This window comes from Lygodium microphyllum, chromosome 2 (assembly GCF_053477565.2).
Source record: "Lygodium microphyllum isolate KBCC chromosome 2, Lygodium_microphyllum_v1.1.10, whole genome shotgun sequence".
In the NCBI taxonomy this organism is placed as follows: domain Eukaryota; kingdom Viridiplantae; phylum Streptophyta; class Polypodiopsida; order Schizaeales; family Lygodiaceae; genus Lygodium; species Lygodium microphyllum.
In genome coordinates, this window is record NC_141136.1 from 105,941,785 (window position 1) to 105,965,060 (window position 23,276).

General features: G+C 37.3%; 1 protein-coding gene across 1 annotated transcript; it reads left to right on the forward strand.

Moving 5' to 3' along the window:
* The first annotated feature begins 15,266 nt into the window (after window positions 1-15,266).
* LOC148040144 (expansin-A3-like) lies at window positions 15,267-16,952 on the forward strand. Its single transcript, XM_087666099.1, has 4 exons — window positions 15,267-15,340; window positions 15,436-15,591; window positions 15,976-16,294; window positions 16,384-16,952. Exons 2-4 carry the CDS (start codon window positions 15,453-15,455, stop codon window positions 16,685-16,687), a joined length of 762 nt encoding a protein of 253 aa, XP_087522225.1. The 5' UTR covers window positions 15,267-15,340; window positions 15,436-15,452; the 3' UTR covers window positions 16,688-16,952.
* Window positions 16,953-23,276: the final 6,324 nt, after the last annotated feature.

Consider the following 23,276-nt stretch of genomic DNA (forward strand, 5'->3'; position numbering starts at 1 on the left):
GCCTTGTAGCTCTCTAATGACCCATATGACTTGCATTTAACCTTGTACACCCATTTGCAGCCAATGGGGACTTTGGCTTCAGGTAACTGAACCCATTCCCATGTTCCATTTTCAACCAAAGTTGAATACTCTTCATCCATAGTAGCATGCTAGTTCTCATATGCAAATTGCCTCATCAAACTTAGTGGGTTCTTTGAAACCTATCACCTTAGTCATATAGGCATAATGATGGGCAAATATCTAGTATATGTATACTTGTCAACTGGTCTTCTGACCCTCTCAAATCTCCTCAATTGTGGCTCACCTTGAGCTTGCCTCTCATGAGGTGGTACATACCGATTCTACCTTGCATCAGGCGTCATAACAAAAGGAATCCCCAAGTCACTATCCAAGCTATCACTACTGTATGTCACATAACTTGAAGTAAGTGGACCTGTTACATCCTCAAACATCATTATGCCAAATCTCAACATCCCATATAGCACCCTCATCATGTGCAAACATGGCTACCCTAAGTTCTGGAATGGATGCGTCCAAGGTAAACATCTTGCCATCTTGTCTACCTTTAGCAATTAATTTGTAGCCATTACTGTATTCTTAAATAAAGCATACATCTTTGTTAAACCTCACTTGCAGGCTCTGTTTTGCCATTTGTCTAACTGACAAAAGATACTTTGTGATTGACGGTACATGCAGTACATCATGCAGGCTCTTTTTCTTGCCATCAGGCATCATCAATGAAACAACTCCTGTGTGCTGAATATCATGTTGGGTGTCATCTCTAGTACACATATAACCATGTGAACCTGCAACTAAGTCATCGAACCACTCTCCATGGGGTGTTATATGGTTAGAAGCCCCGAGTCAATGTACCATCTCTCATCTCTGCTATGCCTGGGTGCATTCTTGGATACATCTTGCATGGCAAAAAATCTATCACCTTGATCATCATGAGCACCGCTAGATGATGCATAATTCCATAATGTCTTCCTTTAGCTTTCATGTCAGCTTGTTTCTTATGACAATCCTTGGAAATGTGCCCATATTTGCCACAATAATGTCAGTCTTTATCCTTGTTGGATTGATCATTTGACTACCATGATCCACCACTTAGGGTGATCTCCCCCTACTTCTAAAGCCGCTAGATCCACATGGGCCCTGTGTATTTGTGCCATGCCAATTACTTTGCTGCTATTGTCCATAGGTGTTTTGAGTGTTTGCACGACCTCGAAAATAGCCACGGCATCTTCCATGTGTCTCTGCCAAACTAGCTAGAATAAAGGAGAGTGTCTCTGCTTTGAGACAAGCTAGAACTTGTATTTAGCCCAAGCTTCACTTCTTCATGCAACATCAAGGCAAGCAACTCATCCCAGTCAAGGGGTTCATCTCTAACAGAAATAGAAGTGTCAAATGCTTGGTATTCTTTGCCAAGTCCATTTAGAGTGGCTGCTATCATATCATCTTCAGACACTATAGATCCAATAGTGGCAAGCTGTCCGTTATGGTCTTAATCTTTGTTGTGTAGGCATGGATGCTTCTCTCATTCCTAGACATGTTGTTAAATCATTGCTTTAATTGTATCTTCTTGGCATGTGTTACATTTCCATCGTTCTTCATGACTCTGTCCTAAGAATATTTTGGGGAATCACATCCAATGATTTGTATTGCCATAGCATCACATATACATAAGGAAAGCCAATGTAGCACTTTGCATGCTCTCTCTGTCCACTGTTTATGAGCTCTTCTCTAATCATGTGTTAGTCGTTCAGGAAATTCAGGTTTAGCTTCATCACCAGTGCATAGATCCTAGTAATCTCTGCCGACCAAGAAATTCTTCATACGGAACTTCCACAATGAGAAATTCTTGTTATCCAACTTTTCACCAACAATCTATGTAATGTTATCAGTGCCCTGTGCATTTGCCATGTTGCAACAAAATATGTTTGCCTGACTTCTTGCAAGCCAACAAGTCCAAGTGACTAACTGCAGTCTTTGATTGTTTATGACAGTTTTTTGCAACAAGTTCATTGCTAAAAGCATAGTATTTCAATCCATTAACATCTCATAACCATCCATAAACATGTGGCATAACCTATAGATACATCTGCCAATACATAGACCATGTAGTTTTTGTATACTCTGTATCATGCAACCTTACTATCAGAGTACATACATGCAATTTGAAATCTATAAATTGTCAATGACCACTAGCTGAAAACTGAGATGTGTACAAGTCATACATGCTCCAAAACTTCATAGACATTTGCTAGTACATGTAATAGTCCAAAAATGACCATACGGGTACAAATCATTGCATAACCAACAAGTACAAGTGTCAAAACTCATGTTCACAAGTTGTAGTTAGAAAATGTTCATCAAAACACAAAGTATCTTAGTCCAAAACCTCCTCAAGATGTCATGTACATATGCCACCATACATGAGAATCAATGCATAAACTTGTCAGCTCCCAATAGTGTCCCGTCTTCAAGAGCCAGTGTTATACAGTGTATTTACTATTCATAGCCATCCAAGACAATGTCAAGACTTTTTTTTTTGTCCAAGACATTTGAATTCAATTCCCTTCTTGATCCACAAGACATTTGTAGGCCATATACCAAGTCATACAATAGACATAAGCTAACCAAAGTCCTCTAATGTTCCAAGACCATTAAGTGCTTGCTACCCATAGATATTGACAAGTTTCCAGCTAGTAACAAAAAAAAAAACTCTTAGATCTGAGTATTTTGACTAAAGATTCCAACTCATAAGTGTTACAACCAATACATATGTCTACATGAGCATATCTGTGCTCCAATGAAGCCTTCCAAGCATGTCAAAATGCTTCGAGTTCTTTCCAATGCCAAGTAAGTGATGTATACTATTTGTGTACAGTAGTTCACGTTGTATTTTAGATCTGCAAGCATTTAACCACTCAATAGCCACTTCATATGATGTCTTTGCAATCAATGAAGGTTAGCTTGACACAAGTAAATATCATGCAGTCTGGGCAGAATGGATCTCCAGCAAATCAACAATCCATGGTACTCATTAGCCACTTCTACACCCTCAATGGAGCCTTAGTACACTCCCAGACAAGCAATATACAATGCTTGAGAAATGGAAAACTCAATGTCTCAATGCATATCTTTCAAGAAACAATGATAGGCTTCCTGTGCTTCAAAATGCCCTAATCTTCACTTTCTTTAGGTCTTCTTCACTACCTCCTACTCTAGAGAGCCTACCTACCATTGCTCTGATACCATATTGGAAGAGAGGGAGAGATAGAGAGTGAAACATAACCATGAGCCTTTAGCTCATCTTCATTATCTTCTCTTATTCATTCATTCATTTAGTCACATACTAAAAGAGAGAGTTTCACTAGGTTTGACTAACCATCATCTAACTATGGTTAGGTTAAGTATACTGACTTATTCAATGACACTCACATGTATAGCTATATCCAACTAATATCGGTAAGTCACACAGACATAAAGAGAGACGGGGTGGAGCTTCATTTCCAACCATTTGCATATTATTATAACAACCTATTTTTCCCTTCTATGTATTTACTTGGTCTTAGTATGACTGGTGGTTCCAATGATAGTGCTATCTTTAATATTAACAAGTTGGATAACACCAACTACAACTAGTGGAAGGCCCAAATCTGGCAAGTTTTATGCAAAAAATGCAAACTCGGCCTTTGAAACATGAGGATATCAAGCCCAAACATAGTGATGGAGATGATTGGGCTGAATTAGATGATCTATGTAAGTCCACCATCATATTGTCCCTCTCTAAGCATGTACTCTATAATGTTATCATTGATAGGAAGTCCGCATAGGACTTATGAGAAAATATTCACAATGTCTATGAAAAGCACAACCCCGCTTCTTAGATGTATTAGTTGAAGAAACTCATGGACCTTCGTATGAAGGTGGGCACTTCCATGTCAGTCCACTTAAATGAGCTTCATTCTATTCTTAGCCATTTGTCTTCGCAAGGGATTGAATTCAAGGACAATCTTCCTCCTTTTGTTCCTCTTGATTACACTACCTGGATCATGGGATACATTTCTCACTAATATGTGTACCAACATGCCTACTAATGGGCTATATTTACATGATATAGAGGGTGTACTCTTGAATGAAAAAGTTAAGAGAAAGAATGTCAATTCTTCCTACATCTCTCATGCTTTGACAATTAGAGGCAATAATGATAGGAACGGTAATGACCATCGTGGGAGAGACTCTCAATAGTCTCGTCCTCAATTACATGGACAATCTCGCAATAAGTCCTCGTTGACTTGTCATTACTATGGAAAAGTATGGCATATTCATCCATAGTGCCATAAAATGCACAAGGACAAGTACAAGGAAAAAGGCAAGGGTAAAGTACATGACAAAAATGATGATCGTAGCATTGTCCCACAAGCAAGCCAAGCATTAAGGTTGAAGAGATTAATGTTGTGTAGGCTGATTTTGATGATGATTTTATACTTACAGCTTCTCTTGATACTTTAGCTGACTAATGATTTGTCATGGTATACTCAGTGTTGGCTAATAGATTCAGGAGCTTTCTTTCATATGACCCCTCATAGAGAGTGGTTTCACTCCTATTGCAATTTGACTAGATCCATCCATTTGGGTAATGACCTAATACTAGAGATAGTTGGTGTTAGTGATATGTAGCGGTAGTTTGGTTCAGGTTGCATGTTTACTCTTCATGATTTATGTCATGTACCAACTCTCACAAAGATCCTTTTCTCTATTGGCACTTTGGATGATGCAAGTTATGTAGTTTTTTTTTTTTTGTGATTCCTCATGGAAGAATACCCATGGGAATCTTGTCATTGCATATGGTGCTAAGTCTAACACTCTCTATCCCTTTCTTGTATCTTGGTCAATTGACCATGTTTTGGCATTGGATGCAGTTTCACATGTATCTCTTTGGTATCATCACCTTGGGCATATGTACTTGAAAGAAATAAAAACGTTACCCATTTGCAGTATCTTCTATCTCTTGATTGTAAGTGCTTTGAGTCTTATGATCATTGTTTATATGGCAGGCAAACACGTAATATGAATAAAAAGTTTGGTATGATATGCATGGGGGGTGAGCAACTGGCTCTCCTTCATTTAGATATGTATGTGGTCCCATGCCCTGCAAGTCTTTAGGTGGTGCAAAGTATTTTGTTACCTTCATTGATGACTATACGCATAAGGTCTGAGCATATCCTCCTAAGAAAAACTCCAAAGTTTTGGCTACATTTCAACATTAGCTTGCTTTGGTTGAGAACCAGTTTGGGTATAGGATAAAATGCCTAAGGTGAGATAATGGGGATGAGTATGTTTCTAAAGCCTTTGAGAAGTTTAATGATGAGAGGGGTATTAAGTGTTAGTTGGCCACCCTATAAAACCTAGCCCAGAATGCTATTGCTGAGCACATAAATAGGACCATTTAGGAGCAAGTTCATAGTATACTTAGCTAGGCAGGCTTACCATAGCATTTTTGGACTAAGGTAGTTACTACTGTTGTACATTTGATAAATCGGTCTTCATGTACTGCTTTTGACTATCAGGTTGCAGAGGAGGTATTGTTTGGAAAACCTCCCTCATATGCTCATTTGTGTGTTCATAATTAATCACATTTGTGAAATAATTTGCAGATCCCAAAAAAGAGTTGCAAGTAGGAAGCGAAACCATAAGAATAAGGTGGGACCTTAAAAGAGAAACCCTAGATTTGGGTGGGGCTACTTCCTATGCTAAAAACACTTGTTGATGTTTCTTTTTTATTTGTACACGCATTGATGGTTGCACAGGAAAGATTGATTGTGCTTGTAGCAGTTAGATTTGATTGTAAATATATGATCAGAGTAATAAAAGAAAGATCACTCTATGCCTCCCCCATGGCTAGATGTGGAACCCTGCTCAAAGGGGGATTGTTTTGTACCATCGCGAGGAGCTTTGGATTGGCCCCGATGGCAAGAGGTCACTCGGTGAGGAATCTGTTAGGCAAGAGGAGGCGGGAGTGCCAAGGGAGCTATGGCTGTAAATCTCTCAATCACTCCTAGGAATTGCCTGGCCCTCACATGAATTAGGAAGGGATCCTGGAGTCCCTGGTACTAGTGAAGGGATGGAAATCTTGGAGGGTTTCTTTTATTCTCGATAGACAGAAGGGATTTTTCGGTGAACTGAGGAGGTTTATCTTCTGTGTAGGAAGAAGGGAAAAATCATTACAAATAACTTTGCAAAATAATAAATAAATATGTTTTGCCAAAAGATTGTTTTCTTTGTCTTTGTGTTGTGCCGTAAAATTACGTGAAGGAACCTGTGATAACGGGTTAATTAACGAAGCTACTTTTATATGCCATAACTTAATGTGATAGGTAATTATAAAACTAAAGAAACCATTTGTGGGAAGCGGGTGGGCAAGATCCCTGATGGATCCATCCTATGGATGGGTGGTCTCGGTAAGTTGGGAGCTTCTCTTAAGAGATTGAACAAAACATTAGTTAGGAAACATTAGGCAGAGCTAAGCATTAACCTACTTAGGGCTAGGTCTTAAAACCCCAGATCAAAAATTATCTTAGGGGAAAGGTGCGGTGGTTGTGCCAAAACTCCGTTAGGGTTCCTTGAATCCTAACTAGCTAATACTGGAAAAAAGTGTTGCACTCCATGAACCAAGGGTAACTATGATCTCTCTAGTTGGATGAGAAGCCCTTGTGGGACATGTCCAATGGATCTAGCTGATGTAGAGAGACCTCAATTGTCAAATTAGGACCCTGAGCTTGTAGGTTGATCCTCATGGGGATGATCGGTGCCTTCCGTTACAGGGTGGACCCTAGGAAACCTAGACAATAGACCATGTGCATTCTCGCAAGTGCCAGGTGAAGCTGTCTAGGATAGTTTCCCGATGAACTACTAAAACATAGTTACCCACACTACATATTGGTTTCTTGCACACCTATACACTGCACGTGGCGAGTGCCCATCAGTGTGACTTTATACTTTATTCTTTCAATGGCATTTGAATAGAGGGAAGATTGGTCACACATTGTGATTGTTGGGGTTTGTAGATCTTGCGTGTCTCTCTCTCTTGCTCTTGCTCCTTCCACTAACTCTTACTTTTGCTCCGTGCTTCCAGTTCATGGCTCACTCCCTTCACAATGATACAAGATTACAATCCATTCAAATGCAAAATCTAGAGCACATAGCTAGTAAGTTTTATGGTGTTGTAATCACATGATATGTGTTTTTTTCAAATCTATTTCTTTCTCACATAATCAACATCAAAATTTTCACCCATGGATAAGAGAAAATAAATTAGGAGCATAAACTTGTGATGCTAAAGGATGTAGCACTTACACATACAAGAACACAAATATGGCTTCTAAACTTTTGGTGCCAATAGATATAAAGGGTAATCTATAGCTAATGTTTAGCTCTATTTATGGAGGGCCATACTAGCATTAATGTGAAAGCACCCTTGCAAGACATTGTCTCCCACCATGCAATGGGGCCAAAGGTTTTCCATTCTTTGTGACCCATTTGAAACAGAAAATGCAATAAAAAGTGATTTTGCTAAGTGAGTGATTCTCTTGATTGGTGGAGGTGGTGGATGAGGTCAACTTATATAAATTAATGGAAGTTGATGAATAAATTATAAATAGTACATGTGACATCATGGTAGCTTGTCTACATGGTGAAAACTTCATGCATGGATTAGGGGATCATATTCCATCACGAAACTTCCATATTCAGGTGGAGTTAGCTGATGTGATGTATCTAGTTCGTTGCTTGCTTAAGGATACATGGCTATTAATTTTTATTACCACAGTATCCTCCATGGTGGAGCTCATTGAGAATATTGTGGAGGATGGGTGCTCAGATGAATTGAGTTGGGTTAAAGATATTGGACCTTACACATAATATAGGTTGTCCATAGCAAGATGATTGTATCCATTGTTAGAGATAAAGAGGTAATGTAGTGTCAAGTTGCATTATGCTCATGCCAGTTTCTTGTAATAGTATTAAACTTGATCATTCCAAATGCGAACAATGGAGGAAATACAACTGTATGTAATATAAATCCTAGCATGCATGCACACAAATGTGAACTATGGAGGAATCATCCTTCCAAAATTCATAAAAGATGATACAACAATGGAAAGTTTCCATGAGAGGTTAGTATGAGATCCATTATTTTCAAACCAATGGAGAGGTTATCTTTAAATTTTAATGTATTCTTAGTGCCTTAGTATCAATATTGCACATTGCAGGTAGCATGTAGAGTGGCATGGATTTGTGGAGGTTAATTTTGCATGGATACATGAGAGAAGGGGAGACAGCCTTAGATTGCAACGTGGGTTGCAGTGACCTTACATGAATAGCATTGGATTCTCAAAGATAGGTCATATGCTTGTATTTCTTTACAAAATAGGGGAGAATTTTAAGAGTAGAGGTGACATAATTAACTAAACCTCTATAATAATAAAAGCTAAATAGCTCTTATTTTTTGGCAAATTTTCTCACATTCCCTAATAATCATTTGCAGCTATCCCCAATAGCCAGGAAGCTTATGGTATTCAATGTAAACAGGGTGCTTCTACATAGATGTGATTGAAGAAAAAGGGGTCATTATCAATCAAACCCTTTGAGATAGGTAGATATTGGGTCATCTTGTAGGCCATGCCTCGCAAAATTTTTGACGAACATGCATGCATTGTTTAACATTGCTATATGGAGATCAATGAAGGAGGGGAACTTGAGTGAGCTACTTCAAGTCATAAGAAGTGATTGTATAATGCAAACTATACAAGCATAATAGTTTTTATTTTAGCATGGTCAAGGTAAGTGTAAGATGGTTCCTAAAACTCAATCTTTAGGAAAGGCTTAGAGCCACACTTCTTAAAATGTTTTGATGATATTGAGTGCCCATACTTTAGCCCTATAAGAACACTTTTTCTATGGATAACAATATACAAAATATGCAAATAACCCACCTAAACCCCTTATATTTCCATCTATATCTAAGAGAAATCCCATGGATATTGTCCTTTTAGAAAATATGCTTCCCTATGTAATACAGTTAATAGCAAGTTTTCATGGGGGAGTCTAGGATGCTAGAGCATACACATTTCCTCTTCCATCAATGGACTAGAATTGAAATTTGATATATGCTCATTTACTTTACACATTGTAGTTTTTCAACTTGTAAACTATAACAAAATTTATTTATTCTTGTGTAGTATATTCATGGAGTGCAATGTGAAATGCATTTGTGTTTCAAAATACACACATAATATTGATTGCTAAATTCTTTAGTGTAAAATAGTGTATTCTTGGAGGAATATCTAATGCATGTAATAAAGCAACATGAAGCTGTATTGTATAGGGATTATGAAGCAATTACAAGGGTTAATTGTCAGTTGATACATGAGTTCAACCCATATGTAAGCCCGCCCACACACACACACACACACACACACACACACACACACACACAAAGAGGTGTAAAAATTTGTGTATGTGGTTTCCCTTATGTATGCATAGTTGAAATACTAGTACACCAAGATATACTTATAAAAGATGAGCACACATACAATCTTTTAGTGAGATAAAGTAGTAAAAAAGAGAACTATTGATGCATTGTTGGAGGGACAGAGATAAAGATAGTATGGGAGTTTGAACCTTCAACATGAGAGAGAGAGAGAGAGAGAGAGAGAGAGAGAGGAACATGTAAGTATATATGCATGTGGTTTCCCTTATGTGTGCATAGTTGAACTATAAATGTATTAGGATATAATTATAAAAAATTGAGCACACAAGCTATAACACAATATTAGTGAGTTTGGGAATCTTGCAATTCCCATTTTTTGAATACTAAAAAGGTGGCACCCAAATAACATGCCTATAAGTTTCTCAAAACCATATGATGAAACCTATCATTGGAAAGTACTTGAAAAATGGAATCTATTGATTTATAGAGCACTCGATTTGGAGTTATAGTGTTCAAGTTATGACAAGTCCAAAGATTTGACCACGTGTCCCAAACTTATGGAAAATTCCCATATTCTCCAATATGGTGTTCTATCTTTTAGTGAGATAAAGTAATTAAAGAGAGAGAATTGCTAAGACATTATTGGAAGGAGAGAGAGATAGTATGGAAGATTGAACCCTCGACATGAGAGAGAGAGAGAGAGAGAGAGAGAGAGAGAGAGAGAGAGAGAGAGAGAGAGAGAGAGAGAGATCTGTATATGCATATGTATATGTGGTATACCTTGTGTGTGCATACTTGAACTACTAATACATTGTGATATAATGACAAAAAATGAGCATGTAAGATATCTTTTAGAGAGACAATTTAAGGAGAGTGAACTATTGATGGGTTGTTAGAGGGAGGAGTAAGATAATATAGAGTTTGAACCCCTAACATGAGAGAGAGAGAGAGAGAGAGAAGAGAAGAGAAGAGAATTGGCGAGTGAGAGAGTTGGTGGGGGGGACACAAAGAGACAAATAAGTGTTGGTGGTGCTAGTGGTTGTGGTGCTGATGACAAGAAGGAGAAGAAGATGTGGTGGTGATGGAGGTGGTGAAAGTGGTAGTAGTGGTGGTGGAGATGGTGAGGCTAGCAGTGTGTTTGATATATGCTCACAAGACAAAGTGAACTTAAGTCGACTATGTGAAACAAAAAATAGAGGTTGCCAAAAAAGACTTGCTTCTCACACACACTTGGGAAACAAAAACTCGTGATACCATATAAATTCATTGATGGATTTAATGAATCCAACTCTCAAGAGCTTATCAATCTCTTCTTTTACTTGTTTTTCATGTTTGGGATTCATATGATACCCCTTTTGTATACTTGGTTTAGCATATTCTTTCAAATTTCTTTGGTGTTGGCATACCTTTGGATCAAAGCCTTTCATATCACTATACTCCCTTGAGAATATGTCATCAAACTCTTCATAGGGTTGTATCAATTGTTGCTTATAATGTTCATACACATATATCAAGTACTCTTGTTGATTTATTCATAGTATGTTCAGATTTCAACTCCACTTTATGATAGCTTGCTGATTGGCCTTATCCAAGGCCTCCTCATTCTGTGTTTGTTTGTTATTTTTGCAATTTCTACAATTCCTCATCAAGCTTCTAGCCTTCTTTCTAGAATCGTTGATTACTTCCTCAGAACTTCAGTTTTTCCACATGGGGTGAGCATGGGGTTATCACTTTCCTACATAAGAGTTGTGGTTTCTTATAGAGGATGCAAGTAATGCACTATATTTTGCTAGAACTTGTTGGCATCCACTTCAAACACTAGGATCATAGTGGGGTTATCTTGGAGAAATAATTTTTCTTCACATCAACTATTTTTTGTGCTACATTAATCATCTTAGGTAGCAAAGGTCGAGACTTAGGTTTCAAAATTACTTGATTGGTTGTAGAAGGTTTTACTTGTTTAATACCATGGGGTATTGTTACTATATCTACTCTCCAATCCTACTTAAGTTTAGACACCTTGCACTATAGTACGAGCTGAGTACGAGTCACCTAACCCCTCTATGTGCAATATAATAAAGTTGACTCTAAAATTCAAAACTACCACTCTGATCCATTGATTCTTCAAGATTTCCAGAGATCAAATTCTCCTCTAGTCAACTTAACTTGGAATGTTGTTGGCACCAAACCTTGTAGCTTATGAGCAAGGTAAAGGCATGATAATAACCCTTGATCCACCGTCTAGCAAAACATTATCAAATTTTCTTTTCAAACACTCCACCTTGTTAGGGTACCTTATAATCTACTATCTATGTTTAGGTAGGAATCATCGTCTAACATTTTGATTTGCTCTTTGCATCTTTAGCAATATGGCATCAAATTTTACTTTCAATCACTCCACTTGGTTAGGGTATCTTATAGTCTACTATCTATTTTTAGGTAGGAATCACCACTTGGCATTTTGATTTGCTCTTTGCATCTATAGCATATTGCTAACACACTTTTTCTTAGCTAGTCATAATTCTCAAGAGCAACTTTTGTTTAAAACTTGGAATAAAATCTAGAATTTTTTCTAAAGTCAATTACATGAAAGACTCAACCAACGATCTAAATAGCTCATGAGAGCCCTCGTGCTACTCATGTGAACTTAAACATTCATCATTATTACATATAAAATCTATTGTGAACCTTCGTATTCGTGTGTACATGTGTAAGTATGGATGGATACATGTATGGATGGGTTCTTAGCTCCCATAATCACAAATAATAAATTTAGGTTTATATTTACAAGTTTGTCATCCACATTTTATGAAATGGAATATTCCAATCTTTCTTTTTTAGGGCAAGCATGCCATTATTATAAGGCAAAAGAAATAAGGACAAACCCTCTCATACCTATGTTGTTTTTTAGAAGTAAAGCTATTTGAAAAGTTTCTTCTGCATAAGGATAATAGATCCGATTTCTAAGAGAGTACATATGTTAAAATGAAAGTACAAAATATCTTTGAAGGGATCCTTTTAAATGTAAATACTAGGGAATACTTTTAAAGGTATTTTGAAGGTTGTAGACACTTTGGTCCCTTTGGAGATTATCACTCATGTCAAAGATCTTGATAATCTAAAGAAGTTTAAGACAATTGTGTTTGGGTGGCAATAATCGTCACAATAATATTCAAAATCTAGTAATAGTCCAAATAGAAAGCAAAAAAACAAGTCAAAGTTTGCATTATGATGCAAGAAAGTGGCAATCATTTTAAATTAAATATCTCAATGGAAATTAATTAACATTTGTAATATGTGTAAGAACATACATAATGAAGAAGGAAGGGCTGCACGAGTTAACAATAACAAAGGATATGCCATGAGTGTAATGGTATCCATACGGACACTAATTAACCCTATTAAAAGCAACCATGATTCTAAAGAATCTAACTCTCAAAAACATTACTTTTATAGCATATTGAGGATTCTACAAAATTACTATACGTTGTAGAGCTATAACAATAGATCTTATTGTCAATAGTTTGATCATGGAGATTAATAATGGAGACCTAAAGAAGCCTATGCTCAAAATGTCTAGGTTTTGATAATGTGACATATAAAAGGTAGTGTAAGGGTGTAAAAAGTTGCACTATCTTCCTAGGATGTTGCTAAAATTCAATTGCTAAGATTTCAAGACTTAAAGCAATCATGAGATGATTTTTCTATATGCTCTCACATTTGCTACTATGAAGATTTAGAAGTATATCTCAATCGACAAAACCATAGTCACTTTTCACGTGGAATAATACTTAATGTTGTAGTACCCATTCAAGACCAAGTGGCGGTTCTCTACATGTGATATCCTTTTCATTCCCCCATTGAAACATATAGGTATTTCTAGTGTAGAAGAAAATGGAAAAAGGGGTTGGGTGGGGTGTGGGGGGCGAGGGGGGGGGGGGGGGACACTCTTTCATGTAAGAAAAGTTGTAATGGTGAGATAGTCACTAATAGAGACATGCCATTAGTGATTTGCCCACTTTTTTGACTTATGAAGGTATTTAAAGGTCTCTTATAAGCCTTGATTCAAAATCACTTCTTTGAAAAGTCTCTCATAAGCAGTGATTCAAAATCACTTCTTTGAAAGTATGATTACATGTTTTTCACCTTTTCTTTTGCCTTGAGTGAATACGAGGATGCTTATTATACTTATTTAATTGCTTGAGACATAAATTTGATTCTAAATGTCATCCAAAACAAGAAGGTCATTTAAGGAAAAAGAGCTAGAGTAGAAGATTGGTTACAAACTACTAAGAATTGACAGTTTTTTGGGACTTTGTTGTCATGACATCACTTAGATGAATATTTTGAATATTAATATCAATATTGTTTGCATTGAAAGTTAAGGAGGTCTACTAAACACAACAAAGCTACTAGATTTCACCCATTTATTATTTGATGTTATTTCCCAAAGTGAAACATGTATAAATCAAATCAAATTTTTGTTGATATATAATGGTCATGACATCGACAAGCACATTTTACTCCAATAGTTGAATATATGGGTCATCTTTTAGTCATCTTGATCAAATTCTATGGGGGGAGATTGTCACCTTGTACTCTGAAAATGTTTCTACCTGTTGTGGTCAATGGAGTACCTTATCAAAAGAGGGTCCTCCCATCATTAGAGTCCATACCACATGGCAAAAAAGGACAGGACATCTCAATTTGTCTCTCTCCTTCCCTCTTCTCTCTCTTTCTCTGTCCTGGTGCTAGTGGGTCCAAGAACTACATACACTTTATGCATGATTGTTTCAATCCAAGGTGAAATTTCCCCTCTACATAAGTCAATTGACCTACACATGTCATTGTTCTAACCTTTGACACTTATTACAGAACATTAGTTAGACTGTTTGGGTTCAGACGACACTCCTAACTTGGGCATAGTTCCTTGTAAACAAGCTACCATTATGGCCATGGCTTTTAGGCAAGGTTGCATATAAATTTTAGGCATCTCCTTTGATATAATAAATATCATCATGTTTAAGGGTTTTCATTCTTGTCTAAAGTCACAAGATCTAGTGGAACAGATAATAAGCATTTTAGATGCAAGTTTCATATTTGGAAAGGTATATCCAACGTGAGAATTTACAAGTGCATCTTACATACGAACCATTGGCAAGAATAAGCTTGATCTTAGACAATTAGTTGTGACTAGGAAGTTTTGGGATTCCTAAAATGTTGTATATTCATAAGACAAAATATGCCAAAGCTTGTGTAAATTGAGAGTCAAGAAAATGAAGCTTGGTCTATCACAATGGACATGTAGCATCTCCAACACAATAGACTTTAGCATGTACATGATAAAGGCAATAGGTGAAAGTGGTTACCATTTAACAAAAGCAAGGTTAGAGTCATAATAATGGAAACATGGGTATAAGAATGCTTGATTAGTTGGTAAGATAATGGTGGGGTGGGGCCTTAAGTGCTTTTTTGAGGGGACAATTTGAAAGGTGAAGGATGAGGCTTGAAGCACACATTTATCCCTAGAATCTAGACAAACAAGAGTGGCCATTGGCCCTAGGGTAGGCCCTAGGGTAGATGTGGGAGCCCCCCCCCCCCCCCCACCACAATACACACACACACACCAACCCTATACATTGGGATTTCCAATGGGTACTTGCCTATGTACTGAAAATAAGCAATGGTCGGTTATTCGTTAGTTGTTGGTGGTGGGTTCTCTCTCTCTCTCTCTCTCTCTCTCTCTCTCTCTCTCTCTCTCTCTCTCTCTCTCATATAAAATGAGCTGCTAATCGCCTCGTGGATTAGGCAGCGGCTCACTCCAGTCAAGAGAGCGGAAAGGTATGCTCACAAGGCAAGATACAAAGCTTCCATAAATACTAGTCGAAAGATCTGATCATCTCTCATATTGTGATGCCTATACGCAATACCTGCAGGTGAGACAGTAGACGTGATGAAGATGCCGAGATGGTATTCGAAAGCAGCCTCCATATTGCTGTTATTGGCCTCCCTGAAAGCCCCCGCCTCATCAGCTGAATGGCTCTCGGCTTCTGCAACCTTTTATGGAGGCAGCGACGCCTCAGGCACCATGGGTAGTACTCAATTCTTCATCTTCATGTATATATGTCTTATTGCACGTAGAAAACGTGAAACATGCAATGGCTCACAGTCTGTCTTTACTATTGAACCATAGAACTTCAGTAGGGGGCACTTTAAGTAAAGGTTCATAGAGGGTGTGTAATGATGATGATGATGACAACAACAATAATAATAAAGAACGTTTTTGACATCTATGTGTTTCTCTACCATTGTGGAAACTAAGTATGCTGAGTGAGCTTTAGTTTTTTGCAGTTTATTTCAATTTATAATGCGCAATTTGGTTTGTTCGAAGAGAAAACAAAGCATATAACCACCACCAAATGAAGTGGATGCATGCTAGTTTTTCCATTCATCACAAAACTATATGTTGTGTTCAGGTGGGGCTTGTGGTTATGGAAATCTATATAGCCAAGGATATGGCACCAACACTGCAGCTCTGAGCACAACCCTTTTCAACAATGGACTTATTTGCGGAGCTTGTTTTGAGTTGAAGTGTACAAATGATGGTAAATGGTGCAACCCTGGAAGCCCATCAGTGATTGTCACAGCAACCAACTTTTGCCCCCCCAATTATGGTCTACCAAATGACAATGGAGGCTGGTGCAACCCCCCTCGCACACACTTTGACATGGCTCAACCAGCCTTTTTAAAAATAGCCCAATATAAAGCTGGGATAGTGCCAGTCCTATATAGAAGGTAAAGACATAGAAGCATTTTCATGGAGGTGATATTCATGGTTTTTTGTATCAAATGTTTACAATGGATCTTTTGTTGGGGTACACCAGGGTTCATTGCTTGAAAATTGGAGGCGTGCATTTTACTATTAATGGCTTTAGATACTTCAACCTAGTGTTGGTTTCCAATGTTGGTGGTAGTGGTGACATTCATGTGGTGTGGATTAAAGGGTCTCGAACTGGTTGGATATCCATGAAGCGAAATTGGGGCCAGAATTGGCAATGTGACAATCAATTGATTGGACAAAGCCTTTCATTTCGCATTGTTGCAGGTGATGGGAGGACTCTCACAAGCTTCAATGTTGCTCCATCCAATTGGAAATTTGGGCAAACATTCATTGGCACTCAATTCTAATACTTTTCACAGAAGTCCCTTACTCTCTATATTCTTTATAAGTATGATTATGAAACCAACCCTTAATCAAAACTACCACTAAGGCCCATGCTAAGATACAAATGGTGCTAACAACTTGTTCTTTCATTGCATGGAGCTTATACACTTCCTCTCCCTTAAATCCCTTTGAATCCAATCAGAATTATGGAGGAGATACTACCAAAGTATTGAATCTTGACATGTCATAAGTTTGTGCTCATTTTTATTAAGTAAGAAAAAATTATATTGATCAATGAAAAATGTTTGGATAGTTGATTAAAAACACTGTGTGATGATGACCATCAGGAGAAATGTGCATACAAAATCCCTATACATACTAATAATAATAATTTTGAACTTTTCAAGTGACATGAATAATAGAATAGGCACAATCACAATTTCTAGAGTAGCATAAGATATTTTTCATAGCAATTTCCTTTGGCACAAAATTTTTCTCATGTGGTATGTGTACTAAAACCAATGCGCATATGGTCTTCTACTTCTACAAACATTTATTTAGTGTAGCTAGTAAGCCATATACACAATGTGCATGGAAGGATAGACATTCCTTTCTATCCAATGGTTGTTAGGTTTTATGCTCGTTTTGTGATATAACCTCCAAAACTTTCTTAATAGTTATTCATGCTTTTTAAATTAACTTTTGGTTGCATTCATTAGCAATACAAAGTTGTTAAAAAGGTGAACATATTCTCTATCATTAAAGAAAAGAAGGAAACATCAAAGAAATGATTAATATAGCAAGAGGAGTAATAATGGTCAAACAAATACGTATATTCGGTTGATACCATGATTAATTGATGTTCAAAAGTTGAGGTCAATAAAATTCAATATTTTATGATTGAAATCATGTGAGTTTAATCTTACTTCAAAATCTTACAAAGCGTTGTACACACATAAAGTGTAATGTTTACTATGTTGGGATCATAAGCATGCAATAATTGTGTTTGTTTACATGTGTGCTAAAACAACTAGATGTTAGAAGTATCTTTGTAATTTTGTAGGCAAACAAATGTGTAAATGTGTATGAAAAGACAAAGAGAGGGGGGGTCCAAAAACATGTGATGTGCTAGAGTCAATGAGTTGGATCATAGTGCCTTAATTTGACCATGTATGTATGGATTCAACTTCTCTCAAAACCTTATTGTATCTTTGGCCAATATCCTTCTAGCTAGAAGAAAAACATGTTTTTCCTTTTCCTTTTGACCTAGATCTATGGTGCATTTTGCATCTATAGTAATGTTGATGTTGATTATGAATGACATTTTATTGGACACGAATTTAGTTTTAGAAGCCCACTGTTATGTATACATAACACTGGGCTTCTAAATCCCATTGTTCTTATATAGATAAGAACACATGTATACCATCAAACAAATATCCAGAGGTTAGTTGAGATATTAGTATCAATCTTGAGGGGTTTAATATATATAAACCCTCTAATCATATATTTTAAATGCCTATTTTTGCACCTTTTTTCTATGGATCTATGAGTACCCTTTCAAACAACTCCCTTCTACAAACATATTTTGTTGAATCCATGTCATATATTTACATGTTTTTTAGCAATCCCCACACCCCCTTCCTAAGAAAACAATGCTAGTCATTGATATATACATTTACTCTATTTAGCTATATGATGTAATTATCCATCTCTAGCTATTATCTACATCATGTTTATTATCTTTATCATATCCTTTCTCAATCTAAACCATAATATAGTCTAAAAGTACAAGCTTATCAAGCATAGCGATCTTATACCTTAGGAATAGCTTCATATCCACATATGATTAATTTTCACATATAAGGTATCAACTACTCAAGGATCTTACTAAGCACATCCACTCATGGTGGGAAGGTATTTGGAGATTGATACACATGAATCTACAAAAATTTAGAGAATTTCCATAATGTGTGTGTGTGTGTGTGTGTGTGTGTGTGTGTGTGTGCGTGTGCGTGTGCGTGTGCGTGTGCGTGTGCGTGTGCGTGTGCGTGTGCGTGTGCGTGTGCGTGTGCGTGTGTGTGTGAGTGTGACATGTGACATGCATCCTTGCCTCTTTCCTCTTTGCTCATCATTGTTGAGAATAGGAGCACCATCCATTTGATAATGTTAGAGCAAAGAACTAGGGCCAAAGTTGAGATCCATTGGAATTTCTTTGCATTTACTCCTCATTGTGGCAAAATCTGACTAAATGCAATGGAAAGATTTGAAAGGCTTGCATGCTATCTTTGTGGTCTATCATGCTTGAGACTTGTGTAATGAGATGTGTGTAATCATCCTTAAGGAAATAGGAGATCTTGGAGTTAGGTATTTTAAGAGTACACATCTAGATGACTAAAATAGATAGACTTAGTTTATTAGGAGTTAAATACTAAGCTAAAATATCAATATCAATGGTAATGACGAGATTATTTGTGATGCTTAGGTTGAGTTATAGTCATATGGATATTACTTACTATTGCAAAACCCTAAATGTTTCTATTTGGTTATCTTCTCATTCCATTCATTGATGCATTGGAATATTACAATACCATTGTGTGAGGTGCCTCCCCCAAGAGACCAGGAGGAATCCTCTTAGTAGGCAACCGAAATTCATTTCCATGCACATCACCATCCCGTCTCCCCATGGGAAACCTTAGACTTAGTTGAACATGGAAATCACAGTTCTACTTCACAGGGGAAGCATGGAGAAGTCACCCCTAACATCAATCTAACGCCCACCTAAGAAAGACCACTTTGGAATCAATCAAAAGGCAGGATTGGGGTTAACACCGCACTTGATTCAATGAGAGTGAGAGACGCGGGAGAGTGTAACTCGATCCCCCTACCCATAAGGTAAAATCTCAGCTCCGACCCTCTAAAATAGTGTTAAACCTAGTAACCAATCCTACCAATATTGGGAGGGTCACGATTTGATTAGCTCTATCTAGTGTTGGAAAGTTACCCAACTTATCGAGTCCATCCAACCATAGGCATTCGATCATGAGGATTGAAGCCTCCCACTTTTCTTGATTGGGTTTGCTTTAGTTTTCTAATTAGCAAAGCATACTACCATGCTATTTGGACATATTAAAAATAGCTTCCTTTTATTAATCCATTAAACTGGGTTTGTTAAACTCAATCTTTAGCACATAACAAAAAATTCAAAAATCAAATACTTTATTTCATAATAACAAATAGAACCATCACTTCGCAGTGGTACAAAATTGTCTTTCCACAGAAAGACATTATCCAGCCTAGGACATGACCTTCCAATCCCTCGGGATTGGGCTATATGTGATTGCACTCCATTTGTGGTCAGTAGGGAATTTACTGGCTCAGAGTTCCTCTAAGCTTCCCTAAGCCTCAGGAGCCAACCTACATAACAAGGGCACTTATCACTTGGCCCTTTGCCCTCTCAAGTGCTCGAGTGATCAAAAATCAAAAACACCTACCTCCCATGGGATCATAGGACCCCCACTCGCATGTGAGTTTTTTCACACAAAACATCTACGTCCCTTGAGAGCGTAGGATCCCCACCTGCGGGTGAGTTTTTCCACACTCTACTATAGAGTGTTAGGGAGCATTGGGTTGGGGACCCCAACGTCCCGAACCACCACAATCCACAACTCGTCTAGTTATGCAAGCCGAAATCATACGAAACATAATTCATCATTCACAAATCCAAAAGCCGTCATAACCATAAAACATTTTTAACACACTTGTCAATATATGCGATGCATAGAATCTATCCCCCTCATCAATTCCCGTGAACTCTCGTAAAAAGAAACTGATAATATTAATATGTTTTTGTAAGTTTAAGTAAGCTCTAACTAATCCAAATCCTTTTCTTATATACTAACATGATTATCTCCATTCAGCCATCCATCATGATTACGTGTATGACCGCAACCTCGGTTTGTTATGGAATAATTGGTCCTTCAAGTTGAATGGATTTGGGGTTAACTTCTTCCACTTGCGCTTCAATTTCGTGTGGAGTTCCCTCAGCAGTGGCTACTTCCTTGCATTGGGGAGCTCTCTGAGCATGACCTCCCTCAACATCTCAATGTCTCTTGGGAGCCATGGAAGAAGCTTGATGTATTTGAGTAGTGCTTTTGTGTAGGTGTGGAGAGAGAGGCTCGACTGATTGCAGCACAACTTCGTTGCATCAACAACAGAGAGACTTCTACAAGGGTTGTTGTGTTCTCTGACATGACACTCTACCCCTATTTATATAGTAATGGGGGGGAAGGGGGTAAAGAGAGAACGCTTGCTTTTTAGTGTTTTCGATGACATTATCGATGATAAAGAGAGGACACTTTCTTTTTAGCATTTTTGATGACATCATCAATGACATCAGAGAGAGGGCTTTGTTTTTGTAGCACGAAGATAAAATTTTACAAATACATGGGTGAGCACCACATGAGCATCACTCCAAGGCTCATGACTAAGGTGGCGACCAAGGCATACACCTTGGCATCTTGGCCTTGGCATACTTGGCAACGGGCTACAAAGGCTTCATTGGCGTCATTGGTTGTCAAGAGAAGCTCCCATTAGTTTGCAGGAAAAGCTTCCGAGGAGGTCACCCATCCCGGCAGCATCGTCACCCAAGTGCACTTAACTGCCAAGTGACTATCCACTAGGCTAGTTCTTTTTTATGTTCTATACTACAAACATAGTTTTAATAAGCTTGTCTTGGGAGGGTTTTCCAAGCCTTCCTTCCATGAAATGGCATATGATACCTCATTAATAATAACAATTATCTTCATAGTTAGAGCTATTTTAAAAATGTGCAATTTTGTTTTCGATATAAATCAACTTTTGGAATGTATATGCACATTGTTTATAAACTAAGTAATGGGGACACTACAAATGGGCATTTTTTTGGTTAAATAATAAATGAATAAATAGTGAGGATTTTGTTGATAACTAAGATTAAGAATCATCTCACTTATCAAAACAAAATTCTCATATGGGGATCATTGTCAAAAATACAAATTGAAGTGTAGAAGAAATAAGGCATCAGCATTCCCATGTGTTTGAAAATTAGATGTGACTCTACAAACTTTTGGTCTTTTTTGTCAACTCATTAGTGAGTTTAATCTACATGTGCATATATGCATAAATTTAATTGCTAAGGTGTTTCAAAATCAACTTGTCCATCGAGTTTAATCTGCATGCATGTATATGAATATGTTTGCTTACTAATGTATTTTGAATAATTTTTTATTTATTGAAAAGTAAGAAGAAGAAAACTTAACAATTCACCTACCATATCTCAATAAACTATGAAAAAGGTAATTGAAACAGGTGTAATTCCTAAATGAATATCTATTTATTTATGTATGATTTCGTTGAAATTTTGTGGGTGGTTGAGGATAGCCTAGTGGGCTTCCATGCATCTATGAGGTGCTATTTTCACTAAGCACTTTTGTTATACATGCCATCCTTTAAGACCTCAACAGTCTTTTATCATGCAATGCACCTTGCCTCACTTCTATTGCCCTTGGCCTCATGCATGGTGATTCCATGCAAATGGTCCTCAAAGGATAAGAAATTGTAATCCTTGGAAAATAATAAGGGAATGATGAACATGAAATAGTTGGATAGGGCTAGGAAATTGTTGAAGGGTGTTGTAATCATGAGAGGAGGTTTGAGAGAAAAGGCAACAAATTTTGGGAAGACTCCATGAATGGATCTTAAGAGGTATGAAAGTCCCTAACTATTAGCCCCTTTTACCTTGACTTCAGTTATTAAATTTCCTTTTGGTATTCCACATCTCTCTCTTAGGGTTCCAATTTGAGCCCTTGACTTAGCTAGCGATTCTAAGGTCTCCTTGCATTATCGACTCTTTTCAATTGTTACTTTTTCCATCAACTCCTCTTAACTATTAATCTATTTTGACTCCTTTATCCACTAATTTTCTCTTATGATTCAAGGGATTATGAAAAGTTAGGGATGAGTTTTTCTTCAACTACTAGATATTCGAGATATTTGTAAAACTAAAAAGAGACAGAGGATTGACATATTTTTCATATTGCACATTATGGACATAAAGGCTATTTTAGGCTTTTGTATTTCTTATAGGGAGTGCTTAGACTCTATCTATGTGGTTTATTCTTTCATGATGGCCTACATGCACCAATACCACTCCCTTTATTTCACTGCCACTCTAATTGAAAGGTAGAGCTTGAGTGGAAGCAAATAAGCAAAAGCAAGATCTATGGCAGATGGAGTAAGAGAGCAAGAGAGAGAGAGACATCATATGTGGGAACTCCAATAGTCACAATGTGTGATTGGCCTTCCTGTATTCAAATGTCACTAAAAGAATAAAGAATGAGTTGAAGTGATAGATGCCTACCACTTGTAGTGTACAGGTGTGTAGGTATTGTTAGTGTAATGAAAACATGGGTGGTTAGGCACAGGTGTCTTTATCCCTAACACTAATGACAAATGACACTTGTGCGAAAGTAGTGAATCCCTAAATCGGTGAAGAGTGGGCTTCACAAGGGACATCTTTAGAAGACTAACTATTTGTTTTTTTTCAAATTTTTTCATTATTCTTATTTTTCC

Bases quoted from the DNA above. Each gene is read 5' to 3' on its own strand.
- LOC148040144 (XM_087666099.1), top strand. From the start codon at position 15,453: ATGAAGATGCCGAGATGGTATTCGAAAGCAGCCTCCATATTGCTGTTA. The intron at 15,592-15,975 runs GTAGTACTCAAT...TGTTGTGTTCAG, and splicing joins CGACGCCTCAGGCACCATGG to GTGGGGCTTGTGGTTATGGA. The intron at 16,295-16,383 runs GTAAAGACATAG...GGGGTACACCAG, and splicing joins GTGCCAGTCCTATATAGAAG to GGTTCATTGCTTGAAAATTG.